Consider the following 14,586-nt stretch of genomic DNA (forward strand, 5'->3'; position numbering starts at 1 on the left):
ATCCTTTCCCTTCTGCCATATAACAAGATTTAAAAGTGTGTAGACCTCTGCCTTATTTGGCTAGTGTAAATCTAACCCCACGGATAGTTTGCCATATCCTGGTTTTATGAAGGAGTTTTAAATTAGTGCTTCTGCATGGTCAAATCAAAGATCTGATCCCACTTTAGACGCATCATAGCACAGGCATATTTAGAGGAAAAGAATAATGTAGCTGTGCAATTGGAAACATTGCTCCTAATTAATTAGAATGTAACAGTAGTTGAGAAAATTTAAATGCTATAACAAAACTTCCTGATTAACATATCATGTGAGTGAACCTAAAATTTTATATATTTTATTTAATTAATGTTGTGTGTTAGTTACATTTTTATTAATTATAAAAAAAGTAGTTACCAACTTACATCAAAAATAAAGTCTTGTCAAAACAGAAAATCGATTGTAGATATTTTTCTTTAATCTTGTGTTGATATATTGATTTTTATTAATAGAAACAGCCACATAACATCACAAAGGAACACATATTTCAATGTTAATATTAATCAAATAGACAATTTGTCTTCTTAAACAAAAAAAAATCCCATCTTCACTTTGTCAAATCAGCAGGAAACAAATTACATAATATAAAAACCCTACACATGCTTATATAAGATTATTTCCTATTTACAGTATCTATAGAAACAACAAAGGTGCATTGATTAATTTGGCTTTTATATGGCAGAAACTTGACTAATTCACCATTTAGTCCTTAGATATTATAAGCCAACAATGCTAAAATTGCCCATAAATATAAATACATTATAGCACTAATCTTTAGAAGAATGCAATTTAACAATAAAGCTTTAAAGTGTCGATACCAACCCAAAAAAGTAGGCATTAGGTTATTTTAATGCAAGACCAAGTTCCTTGGAAGATCTGTAAACTTATTTTCAACATAATTCTGGAAATAAACATACTAAAAATACATTTATTTAAAATTAGTAGACAACTAAGCTATACTTTTTTAACATGGACAAAATATTTGCTTTATTTACATAGATGTATTTGCATAACTGTGACACACATCAACCTGGTCTAATTCAGGATTTCGACATATTAAAATTTGAAAAATGTAAATGCAAATAAGTAAATGTTAAATAAGCAAAAATATTGTATTCTCATCTTTCATATGCAAACACATTTGTAATTATTATTGATCCATCAATAGTTGCAAGGATGCATTTTCTTTGTGTACACTAGCAGACAGATCAATAATCATTGCAAATACATTCCGTATTTCATTGCCAGACTGTTGTCATTATCATCCTCATCCAACTACCCTTTATCATCATAAACAATTCCAGTTTGGATATTTGGATTTGTTCCACTTAAAGTTAGCTAATATTTATATATGGCTTGCAAAGAAAAATATGTTTTTATTCACTCGGTTATATTTATCTTCATCATCAATTTGTCATTTAGCTGCCAATAGCTTTTATTGTGTGCACAGTTTGCCCCGTCATTATCCTCTCTTTTTCTTTCTGCTGCTCATTTAGTTCCTGTTACACAAATAAGTAATACGCCTATATTTTTAACCGTTCTTTTGTAATGGCGTTTTACTCACCAAAATGCCCTAGAAAACTTGTTTATTTGCTTGTAAACCGACTTACGGGGTGATGTATGATGTAGCTACAAACATCTTACTAACAAAAACACAAATATTCATTGGTTACGTTACGTAGCCGGTCTTCCCCTTCCGTTATAAAGCTATCCTACTTAAAAAACATTAAATTAATAATTATATTTGTTTTGTGTAATAAACTCGGTAAAGAGGCCAACGTGTCAAATTGCATCCAACCGACTCCATTTTTTTTTTTTTTTTTTTTTTTTTTGTAAGAAGCACCAAAAAGTAAACCGATTTTCCTCTATCCAGACGGGAGTGTAAGTTGTTTTGTGCGAAAAAAAGTCGCACAAAATCAATAACAATATCCAACAACGACGCAGAAGCACCCGAACGCGCCATTTAACGTCCGTAAATTCCGTACCGCCCGTTAGTCTAACTGCCGAATGACGCTAAAAACACATCTCTAAATTATTAAAAAAGTAAATAAATAAATCTGATACGTATTAAAACTTAACGGGTTTAAAATATTTTCCCGAATTTCGCTCGAAGATCGACGAAAACGCTTCCGCCATTTCGTATCGGGTTTTGAGCCGGGTTGCAACTCGGTCACGTGATCGTGCGATCTTCCATTCCGGAAAAATCTAGAAAGTCGGAACGTTCGGGAACATTCTGCAGGTTTATAAAAGATGAGTTTTCGACGTTTCCCTTTTCAAGTAGGTGACACGTCGCCGTTCGAAAGGTTCAATACGAGATCTCAAGAGGACAGGAATATGTTCTACGACACTACTCCTATACGTAGGAGTTACTGGAACGATCTGGATACCACCGTAAGCCAAATCATTCATTCTTTTTTCCTTTCTCCTGAACTCTGTATAAATAGTAATAGCGGGCATTCCTACGCCGACACGCTTCATACCTCGTTTCTACGCTTTATTAATCGATTTCGTGCCTACGTCATATTCTAGAAACATGCTGGAATCGATTATTTAGCTTTGACATTCTTTAATTTGTTTCCTGTCTTACGAGACCGGTTAATTATATCCTATACACTGAGATGCTACCTGAACAATGCATGCATCGTATGTAGCATATGCCACAATTTCTAGAGCTATGTAAGCTCTGGAAATGTGGATATCATTGTGTATTTATTATGCTCTGTTGATTCTAGAGTGATTGTGTTTAGTGTGCTAATTTGATTATGCTGAGGTGTGCGGATCTCTAAATACTGTATTCTGTATTGTTTGTATCGTCGTTAGTTATTCTGCGGCACTAAATTTTCGAAATGTCTCGTGAAAATCATCGGCGCGGGAATTGGCAGTTTTAGTTATGTTGAGTGTGTTCTGAATCCTGTTAATTGTTTTATTTTTAACACAGTTAGGTACACCGGACGTTTAACCTGCCATTAACTTATCTTTCGGTTATAATTAATCTAATTATAGAACTCTGCCAGAAAGGCACAAACCAAGCCAGTTTGTTCGTAGATAAGTTAGTAGATAATCTGGTTGGTAATGTTTATCTTGCATACTCTTTTGTTAGAACTTTGATTTGGCAATCTCTCTGAGAATTTGTACTTGCTGATTAGATTTGTCGTGCGGAGAATCTTAAAATGTGACGATTTTCTTCTCGTTTCCTTCTTGGTCATCCAGACGGTCGCCAAATTTGCATAACTAGATTTTAGTCCGTTCTCGTTAATAAAAATAAAAGGGAATTAAAGTGGGTCGAAGAGTGCGTGTCGTGTGATTCCGAAAAATGTAGAAGTTATAAGGTGAAAGTTTTAAAATTACTTCAATCCCTTATTTGTAACTAATTCGGTGATTTTTAGTAGACCATTGACTTGGATTGACCCAAAAGTGACATAAAATATTAAAAGAATGAATTTCTTTGAGAAATTGATAAAAATAGAAAATATTGATGAAAATTTTATTGAGGTAGAATTGAATCTTATTGATTTTGGGACAAAGTGATAAAATTTTCTCGAAAGACTGCGTCAAGGATTATGTCGAGGTCATGTCAGAGAAATTAAACGTGCTCGCTCGGTTCCATTAAACATTTATTTGGAATCGTACTTCATAAATTGTCAATTAAATTTAAGTCAAATTTTCTGTTATTGTAGATAAATAATAATAGCAAGAGGAGGTTGCTAGTTGAATTGCTGGAAAAAAGATATATTTAAAACAATATAACGGGTGGGCAAGCAAGAGTTCAGTGGGAGCCGAAATGTAGGTTTTGCAAAATTCATGGGAGCCGCAGTTCTGTACTGTCGTGGCAGATAGTATGGTAAGGCTGGGAAGGATAGCACTTTCAGCAAGAGCCGCATTTGCCCATACCTTAATATAAATTTCCTACAAAAAAACAATTTAAAATGATAATAAATTTAATTTAAATTTGAATAATGTTCCTTGCGTAGGTTGAGAATAGCAATATCCTTTTGGTTTGTTCTACATCATCATTTTATACTTCCATGCACAAAAAAGCTAGAATTACTAAAATAAGTAAGACAAAACCTTTCAAAGTTTGTTTCTAGCAGTTTTTATCTATAAGAACAAACTTTGTCTTACTCGTCATTTTATATTATTTATGATTCTGAATATTGATATTGATCTTAGTAAATAAATAGAGATTTTCATTAGGAAAAATATTTCAACTTTTTTAAATTTTTACAGAAATATCTAGCATTGTACAACATTACAAGCTTTGTTATTAGATTATGTATTCACTTTTATTATTTAACATCTTTTTTATTTTAATACTCAAAAATGGTGGTTTTATTCTCTGTTCTAACCTATACATTATTAATAAAATTCCTGTGTATATGCTGTCTACTAGGACTTTGTTTATTAATAGGACTTATTATACTGGTACAGCTTCTGATTAGCAAGAGAGATGTTAGTCAAAAATCAAACAAAATATCTTTATTTTCACCTGATATTTTGTTTTTATTTTTGACTAAGATCTCCTATATTTGCTAATCAGAAACTACACTAATATAATAAGACATTAATAAATAAGATCCTAGTAGACAGCATATACACAGAAACCTGCAGGAAAGCATAGACATACAGGAATAAATATTATATTAATTTAGTGAGAGGACTACCAGAGCTGCTTTACTATCTGGTGAATTTTGGTATTATCACATCACTTTGGCAAATTTGAGTAATGTTTCACTGCAGATGGGAGTTCAGTTATCTAATCATTAATGTTATCAACATATAATAGAAAATAGAGAAGAAAGTGGTAAAACAATGATTTAACTTCAAACGTTCAGTTAGCTTTCAAGTAGATTAACATATTATATGGTAGAATTTTGCCTTTGACATTAACTGAAAGTTTTGTGTAATATAAGAGTTACAATGTAACAATAACTATTATTTAAAAAATTAATGTTCTCTCAAATTATACAACTACTTTTCATAATGTAGAATGGTCAGAAATCCCTAGTTATTGTGATAATAAATATTGTATATGTATTAGTCTATAATTAATATAAAATTTTAAGGATGTAATTCCTATAGTGTTTAGATTATGGGGAAAAGAATTAGTTATATGCTGTATAGGTATGTATGTCATGACTAAGGTCTGGATTTCTGGGTGCCGCACCCACTCGATTTTTGAAAGGGACAGAGTGTAAAAAGACAAACTAAGTTGGTTTTAGTGCAGTAGGCCCACTCATTGCCAAATGTTTAGCACCCAAATGCATGCAAATTGCAAACCTGCCCCAAAACAGTAACTAGCACCCAAACTATATATTTTGCACCCAGCTTCCCTCTTTTTTACGTTTTCAAAGAATACATTGACAATTATCTCTTTTTTTTTTTTTTTTTTTTTTGGTGGTTTTCATTCATTCACTTGAAGGGGGAAAAAATTTATCAAACTAGAGCCATGATGAGGAAAAAAAATGATTAATTAGCTTACTCTTGTTTGTTGAGAAAAATGGGGGTAAAGTGGAATTTTCTGGACTAAACAACTAAGCCTTAGGGTTGTTTTAAGAATGTAAACAGATTCACTGAAAATCTAGAAAATTCTGTATTGAGGTCACCTTACCCTGACTTGTGAGCACAACCGTTCCAATTTCCTTTGTTCAGTGTCGGCGACATTAGAAAATGGCAAAATTGTCCGCATCTAAACTGAACATTTTAGCAAATAAGTTTAAAGATGAAGGCATATGCACAGACGGAAAAGTTCTTTGCTGTTCCATTTGTGATTGTGATTTCGGTTGATGTGAAACACCAAGAAACAAAAATCAAGCGACACATAAGTTTGAAAAAGCATAGAGAAGGCAAACAAAAAGGAGAAATTTTGAGCATATATTTATAGGGGCACCTGGATGTTGTTGGAGACAATCCTGTAGTGTTTATACTGGAAGAAACAACAGATTCCACAAAATGGTATGTGCTGAACATTCTTCTTGCACCACTGACCAGGTGCTATGTACTGTACAACTAGTGTTATTCAAAATGTACCAACATAAAAATACGAACTCAATGAACTCTAATATCTGGTCATCCATTGGGGGTCTTTGATAAACAGTGTGATATTCTCTACTGTGAGAACTTCGAGAAAATTAATGCATTTATCAACGAACTTCCTCCTGGCGATTCTGCAGCTGTCGACAGTGTCGAGAAACTGGTCGCCGATCCGGTAATGACCACAGAGCTCTATTCTGTGCATTCGTACAAGTTATTGTTGGATAAAATCAACAAGCTGGAAAGACATGGAACTGAAATGCAGGATCAGTAGAATGTTGTAAGTCAGGCACTTGATATACTGGATGGTTTTACCCTGGACAAACTCAGATCTAGTTTATCAAAAAAAATCCCAATTTGAAAAATATTCTGGATTGCACTTAACTAGAATTCTGAGTAAAACTGAAACATGTCCCCTTAGTCTCGGTCAACATAAAAAAATCTGTTTTCTTATATAAAGACATTCTATCCTCCAAACGAGAAAACTTCACTTTTAAGAACATTGAAATGGTTACTGTTGTAAATTACAATACTCATCTTTATGTCTAAATTGCAATAAACAATTATGTAGTTTGTAAATATAGTACATCTTGTCGGTTTTTGTCTTAATAATACAGCATTTAAAAGCACCCAAAAATCTGGACCTTAGTCATGACTAAAGCCTGTGAATCAGTAAAGCTAGAATTAGCTTTATCCAAGTTGTTGGTTAAAGCAGGTAACAATTTCCCTCCTTAGCTAAATCTGATGATAATTTATAGAAATAGAATTTAAAAAGAAAATTACAGGTATCCCTTGTATAATACATTGGCACTTTTTTGGAATGTTATTATGTTGTGCAAATTCATGCTATACAAAACAAAGGACTAATGCAAAACATAGAGCTGCATTCCAGAAGTTAGTAATGAAAAAGAATAGTACACTTTTGCTAAGAGAAATATGTTTATTAAAGCAATTGATAATTAATATTAATTTAATTGTGACTGTTACAGTTCTTTTTAAATTAAACAAGGGAATTTTGTTTTTACAAAGTATTGTAGTCATCTTGGCTTTTTTGATCATCTTGATCAGAAGTATTGGCAACATTTTCATATCTTTTATTTTTATAATAACATTTTTGTTTTATTCTCCATAAAAAAAATTTTAATAGTCAAAAATTTATTCTAGCAGGCTGGATTTGTTTGGTTGAGTACTGAGTGAATTTTTCCAGAATTTGTGTTCAAGTACTGAGGTATTTTCTGTATTTCATTTGTCATTTTTATGAATGAAGTAATCATTTGTAGGTAAGTAATACTTACAGTTAAAAAAAGGTTAATAACACTTGCCTAAAAATGTTTACTCTTCATATTTAATAAAGTTTATTTAATCTATAAAAAGAGAACTCTGTGACAGTCTGACGTCTGAAAGCAATGACAGCAACACTTGGTTGATAGGAAAATTAGTGCAATTTTTTTCTTCTTTGTCCTATGCTTTCATTAAAGTAAACCTGATGAAAAGTGCGAAATAATTTGAAAATTTCAATATTCCAAAATCCATGGGCAAATTTGAGACAATGCACATGCGTGCTTGAATTTAAAAAAATATATTGAATAACAAAAGTTTATATGGAGATTTCCAAAATGTGTTAGAGTGAAATCAGAAGCTGTGTTGTGAATAGGGATATCCCGAATTTTCAAACAATGTTGTTGTACAAGGAATACCTGTACTTCTTTACTCATCTGATCTGCATTGAAAAGATCATGTATTATTTGGCTTAAGTGATACCCTAAACTTTTCCTTGCTTTTATACAAAATGGGACAAATAGTGTAATATGAAATTTAAGTTTTACTCATGCTTCATCCACCTCTTTTTGGATGTTAGCTTTACTTGCTCGTGACTTAAATTAAGTCTGAAATATAACAGGTTTATGTTGCTTAAATGGAAGTTGAAGATAACTTGCGTAGCAAATGGCCAATTTTTCTAAGTGTACTAGTTTTAGTGAGTGTGCCTCAAATATGGATCAAAAACTTGTGAACACTGTGTTACTAACTTAGTGTACATACAAATCAAAATAAAATTACTATAAAAGTTTGATATTCTTTTTAACTTTTAAAATTAAAAAATTTAAAAAGTAAGAACTTATGTTCTGGAAAAGTTCTGTTTGCATTCTGGAACATCTGTACTAATTGTATTTAAGTTTATATCAAAGTGCTATCAATTGTATTATGCTTCTAATGTATTAAAATTAATATAGACAGAGTTTTTAGTATTTAAATTGTTTGAGCTGTCTGTGCTTCCTCTCTAGATATTCAGATACAGGGCTATCATAATTAAAGTTTTCTTATTTGTAGGAATTGTAGCTCCAACCAATAAGTTGATTGACACCAAAATTTGTGTACACATTATTCAAATGGTGTGGGAAAAAGATTTTACAAAGAAAAATTTTACTTACAAAATTGTTCACTACAGGGTACAGGGTGCTTAAATCAAGGAAATTTGGCATGTATCAGCAACAAGACTGGGTATAAAAAAAACTGCTGACAACTAGTGCATGCCATTCGTATTGGCTACAGTTATGATGGCCATTGCTTTGCTGGAGAATATGCATTAATTGTGAAGCTCATTTACAAAAATTGTGTACTGCTGTGGTTACTGTTCATGAATATTGCCATCTTAAGAACTTAGGCCACAGACCAATGCCTCCACATGCTGTTGGAAAAATGATAACATGATTGAGGCAACTGAATCCTTAGGAGGGGAACCTGGAAAAGGCCAACCTAGCAGGGAGTGAAAGCTCATCACTACCGAAACCATTGAAGACATGACCATGGCTGTTGTAGAACAGATAGATTCAATCATGTGCCACTGTGATTTCTGGGTATGGGGACCATTTAAAATTATGGTTTAAAGATAATGGAATCTGTACAAGATGTTACGTTCTTGTACAGATTCCATTATCTTTAAACCATAATTTTAAATGGTCCCCATACCCAGAAATCACAGTGGCACATGATTGAATCTATCTGTTTTGATTTACAAATAATGCAGAATAAATGCGGACAATTTTCCTGTAAAATTTATTCTTTAGTGGACAATTTTTGGACTAAAATTTTATTTTGCAAAATTCTTTTCCTTGTTTTGATTTACACTAAAATTTGTGTACATGCTAATCAGCTAATTGGTTGGAGTTAGTCCTCTTAATGGGACAACTTTAACTGTGATTACCTGGTGTTTTAAGTGTTTGCAGATCTGAAGAAACACACATAGTTTAAGAACCATTTGTTGATCCAAATAAAAGTAGCATCTTCAAAATGTGTCCTTTTAGATTATAAAGTAATTGGATTATATGTTGATATCAGCTAATTATAGAGATTTGCTAAGAAAGCTGTACATGAATGAGTAGACAAATTATGATTGTTTTGTTTTATAATTGTATGTTGCACAAGTATATTTATCTTACTATAGAAATTATGCTAATAGTTTATATTATTTATTTCAGACGAGCCATTTTGACGAACCATCTTGGAGGAATCCTCCGCCATTCAGGAATTCTACTTCTATGCCTGGAAGTCCACAGACTAGACACCGTAACACTACCGGGTCTTCTTGGCCCGAAGGAAGTATTCCAATTAAAGTAGTACACGAGAAGTCTTCAAAAAATAGTAGTTCCGACTGTTCAGATGGACAGGCTAGTTCTCAGGGAAGTGGTCCTTCCGTTAATTCCGAACAGTCTCGTGAACCCAGAGTTCATCATATTCCCATTATGGTCGAACCTAGGGGAGATTCAAATTCTAGTCACATTAGTAACAAAGGTAATGAACATTCTAAGACAAATCAGTCTAATGTAGGAACTGAAAATATGCAAAATTCTGTGGGATCAAAACTCTCCCAAGGAAAATTTTCTACTAAAACGCATTTGAATAGTGAAGAAAGCATTAAGCCAACTACTGACGATACATCGGAAGATGCAAGTCATCAACCCCGTGTTTGTCATATTCCTATAATGGTAGAACCAAGAGTAGAACAGAGTTCTCATTCGCCTGACAAAACTACTACTAAAAAGACTTCGCCTTTTCAGAGTTTTCCACCACGCAGTAATAGCTCGAGTCAACCGTTCGAAGGACCATCATTTAGTACTCGTAAGACCGAATCTGCTCCCCATCTTTCTGAGCACAAAACACCAAAGAAACCGACTGCTAAACAGAATGTTGGACCACATGTTTCAAAAGTACCAATAAATATTAATGAACCACCCCAGATGAAAGTAAACCAGACTAACCCAGCAGAATTTGCTCTGAATCAGATTGCAAAAGTAAAAAATGAAATGGTAGGATTAAAAAAACAAGTCGAAGAATTTACTGGATGTTTTCAAGACAAACAATATCGTTACTTAGATGAAATGCTTACACAATGCATGTTGAAATTGGACAATATAGATACAGGAGGGTTGGATGAAATCAGAAAGGCTCGAAAAGTGGCAATTAACGAGGTACAAACATGTATATCGTTGTTAGAATCAAAAATTACTCGTAAAAATTCAAAATCCGAGGATCCAAATCAGGCCATCACTCAGGAAGCTATGGACGTCTGTAAGCAGTCTGAAGAAGTTTCAGTCAAGTCATCAAACAACATTCCATCTGAAAAAATGGAACCGAATGAATCAATAGACAAAATAACTGATAACACTTTGCAGAATACTCAGTGTTCGGAAATGACCGAAGAGAATGTGCACTCAGGAAAAGAGAAGGGAGATGAAATATCAGAGGAATCAAAAGTGGCCACAGAAGGAAAAATGGAGCTTCCTGGAGTAAATAACAAAAAAATTAAAGTAGAAGACAAAACTGAAGTCAAAGGACAATTAGTAAAGAGAACAGAAGCAGAAAAGATGGAAATTGACACTACAGAAACTAATCACACGGAACAAACAATGGAAGTCGAGAATGCCAACAATAAGCATTCTCAAAATCTTCTCACCAAAGGACCAGAAGTACAAACAGATCAAGATTCCTCATCCGACATTTCCAAATCGGCGGAAACCCAAAAGGAATTTCAACAATAGTGGTTTTCCTGTCTAACTTAAAATGAAAAAACTGTCAAGCTCTCTTACATTTTGCAATATTTAAAAAAGTAATATATTAACTTCTGCACTAAATAACCAAGATCTATTTTTGTTTCGCATATTTTATACCATTTCCTAGTACGACATTAACTAAAATACTAATTTAATTTTTCGTCTTTCATTAATTTAAGAAGGAGAAATCGCATTTCTAATGGTTATGTCGATCTGCACAATTTAAACGTTTACTTAATTGTCTGTATAACGGATCGTCGGAAGTAAATCACCTTTCTTTTGCATCGTAAACTCAAAAGTATTATCGAGCCAAAGGTTACATAAAGTTTAGAAATGTGTAAATAGTATTTTAGTGGTTTTTTTCCCGTCAGTGAAATTTGTCTTATTTACATTGCTTTGTAAATAGTGTTAAATGAAAAAAAAAATAAATTAATTTTATCACAAATGTTTAACTGTTTGCATTTACCCATCAAAAGAATTGCTGTGATGAAATGCATTTTTTGCTTCATGTATCGTCTTTTGCTACCCATACTACTATATCAATAAAACTTTCTTGTACAAATCTTAATTAGTAAAGTGGTTGTCCAAATTTGTTACAAAGACTCTCCCATATAAAATGGAAAATTTGCCATATCAAGAAGTGTAGGTTCATTAACATAAATGTAAATTCAGAACTGGGAGTGTATGTACAGTACACTAAATTAACGACGACCTTGGCCATGTTTTTCTGTTTTCGAATCTCTGATTTTGAATTGTCGAAAATGGGGAAGATAGTTGTAGAACAAGGATGATCTTACTTTTCGAGTTTGTATGTGTGCTTCATACAAGTTTACCATATTGCTCTCTTGTTACAATAACTAGTTTAAACTAATTGAGGGAATTTGTCTCTAAACCCTCAATTTATCACTTCCAAGTGATTTTCTTACTGGTGTTACTACAGGTGATATACCTGGGTATTAATATTACAAAATAATATCATGCAGTGTACAGTAGTGTTGATTATGTTGAATCATCGGATTTATTCATGCTAGTCGTTCGTCTTCGCGTTTCTTAACCCTGGAGGGAAATATGACTTTATGATCAATAGTTACCGACGAATCTCTAAAAGCCCGGTCACCCGGAAGATTAATTTGCATTTTTTGTGAAAGTTTGGGATAGCATCGAATATTTTAATCGAAACTGAAGAATCGCATATTTAATGGAAATCTCATGAAAGTAAGCCTATAAAATAGTGAGGAAGTATAGGCCTACTGCCATTAGATTAAACTACTAGTATATATTCTATTAAGCGCACTCGCTTGCCCAATCGTGTTTTATTGTGTCAGGTACTGTTGAACAGAAGTGCTGTTTTCTCTTTTTTATTTATTTATTTTTTTTACAAAACTGACGATAAAGATACGTTATAATTGGAACACAATAAAAAGTTAATACAGAACGAACCAGAAGTTAGTTAATAAATATTTAAACTTGCATACTGATTTTGAGAGTTAAAGTAAACTTTATTCGTAACGTTGAGCCGAGAATTTCCTTCTAAAAATTATGCTGAAAGTAACACAAATGTAAATTGTTTTATTTACAGGAGAACGGTAAAATAACGTAAAATTTCAAATTTTAAGAAGTATTTTGCATAAAAATCTTGACTTCTACCGATTTATTCAGTTAAGTTGCAATACATTGTTGCAACTCATTTCTTATCAGATGTTTGATATAAATAATACGTGAAAACTGATACAACTCTGCCTTTGTCACCGGATCGGTTACTACAGAACCGTCGTAAGTCGAATTCTGATTACGGTTATAAATGAAGGTTACGCTCCCGAAAATACAGCTTGGATTATATAATACTACTACGAGTTAGTCAGTAAATAAGTCATTTATGACGCGTCGTAAAAGCGGGGGCTATAAAACCTCCGGTCGTAAAGCGAGAGAGCGTACTGTTGTTAAGATATTAATTATAAATGTCGGATTTATAACTAAATTATTAAATGTCACGTTAATTAAAATACAAATAATTTTACGAATTTAATTACCGGCGAACGTCGTAAGATGGCGCTGAAAGGTTCAAAGTTCGCAGTTAAGATGGCGACTCTCTTGTTTACTTTTCGAACAATCTCACGAGCTTTCTGAGAGAAAAAAACAAAAGGATTTCTTTTTTTTTTAATTTTACCAAGAGTTATTTTTAAGCGAATTTATGTACTGTCGAGTGATCATTTTTACATGATAAAATATGAAGATTTTTGGTCTGAAACGAAATATCTCGTTTAAACTTTACCAAATTGTAAGTAAAACGAAGGTACCAAAACGAAATTGATTAACTTTTGTAATTGATAACGTTCGGTGGCATAACACGTTGTTACGTCACGATAAATTTACCAGTTAAGTAGCTTCTAACATTAACAATAGAATGGAATTTATCTATTGTTCTAGTTATTCATTCGTGACTAATTTGTATTACTTAAATGTCAACACGTGCCTTCCAGTATGGTATTCTGGCCTTAATTAGGCAACGACTTAGTTGTCTGATTAAGATGCACACTTTTAATTAGATTTTAAATTAGTAAATTAAATGAATGACTGTTTTTATGACCTATCAGGTTTTTATTTTTGTTATAAACATACAAATATATTTGTAATTTATTCCATCGATAAGAGGTTGTCTCAATTAACGTGCTTCGGTAACTATACTGAAGAATGCGTCGTGAAGTTCGATAATCTGGTTTCAATAAGATATATATATATATATATATAATTTTTTTATTTGGGTGCCGTGCATTTACCTTCCAGGTGCAAATGTGGCTCCGGACGAGGCTGTTAAAATGTCGGAGCTGTAGACCGTGCCCACGGGAGTAAAAAAGTCGTGGGAACCGACTGTCTACGTGACGGCTCCGACGAGGTCCCGACTGCTTTGTTCAGAACTGCAATTTTACGATTTTGTAGAAGTGAATTTTGTAGTTGTTTGAATTGGTATTCTTTAAATGTTACATTATCTTTTGTATGTTATGATTTTATGATGCAAACAGGACTGGTTTTTCAATTAGGTTCTCTGAGATGTACTGTACAATACCTATAATTGCTAGCTTTAAGGGGTGGAAAAATAAATGTATATATAACAGTACATTTTTACTTAAGGTAAAAGAACTTGTATAAAGAAATGTAAAGAGAGGAGGTGCTGCACATTTTTTATTTTACTTAGGGTTGATTTACACACAACAGTGACGTGCCAGCACAGTGCAGTAAGCATCGATAAATATCACACATAGCCAATCAGAATTTCATGTACGACACTTATATGATTGACAGAATACAGATCGCGTGTCGTAGATGAAACTCTGACTGGCTATGTGTGATATTTATTGATGTTTATGCACCAAACAGTCACTGTGCCGGCACGTCACTGTTGTGTGTAAATCGACCCTTAAATGTCAGATTGGTTAGGTTAAAGTCAAAGGGTGGCAGATTTAAATCGTGCCCA

General features: G+C 32.9%; 2 protein-coding genes and 1 long non-coding RNA gene across 3 annotated transcripts in view; 2 read left to right on the forward strand and 1 right to left on the reverse strand.

Annotated features, from left to right (window-relative positions):
• Positions 1–2,174: 2,174 nt before the first annotated feature.
• LOC136970365 (BAG domain-containing protein Samui-like) lies at positions 2,175–11,682 on the forward strand. The gene is made up of 2 exons (XM_067264796.1): positions 2,175–2,427; positions 9,543–11,682. The coding sequence occupies exons 1-2, from the start codon at positions 2,287–2,289 to the stop codon at positions 11,100–11,102; spliced, it is 1,701 nt and encodes a 566-aa protein (XP_067120897.1). The 5' UTR covers positions 2,175–2,286; the 3' UTR covers positions 11,103–11,682.
• Positions 11,683–13,121: 1,439 nt separating this feature from the next.
• The window catches only part of LOC136970371 (uncharacterized), a 56,049-nt gene continuing 54,584 nt past the window's right edge, over positions 13,122–14,586 (reverse strand). The window contains exon 3 of the long non-coding RNA XR_010879974.1: positions 13,122–13,237. This is a non-coding gene — a long non-coding RNA (uncharacterized lncRNA). The remainder of the gene's footprint in view (positions 13,238–14,586) is intronic.
• Positions 13,220–14,586, forward strand: part of ktub (Tub domain-containing protein ktub) — a 37,221-nt gene continuing 35,854 nt past the window's right edge. Inside the window, exon 1 of the mRNA XM_067264799.1 lies at positions 13,220–13,392. The gene's annotated coding sequence lies outside the window, so the exon portion shown is untranslated. The remainder of the gene's footprint in view (positions 13,393–14,586) is intronic.

Source organism: Centruroides vittatus, unplaced genomic scaffold (genome assembly GCF_030686945.1).
Source record: "Centruroides vittatus isolate TY-2023 unplaced genomic scaffold, ASM3068694v2 contig_193, whole genome shotgun sequence".
Classification (NCBI taxonomy): Eukaryota; Metazoa; Arthropoda; class Arachnida; order Scorpiones; family Buthidae; genus Centruroides; species Centruroides vittatus.

Bases quoted from the DNA above. Each gene is read 5' to 3' on its own strand.
- LOC136970365 (XM_067264796.1), top strand. From the start codon at position 2,287: ATGAGTTTTCGACGTTTCCCTTTTCAAGTAGGTGACACGTCGCCGTTC. The intron at 2,428-9,542 runs GTAAGCCAAATC...TATTTATTTCAG, and splicing joins GGAACGATCTGGATACCACC to ACGAGCCATTTTGACGAACC.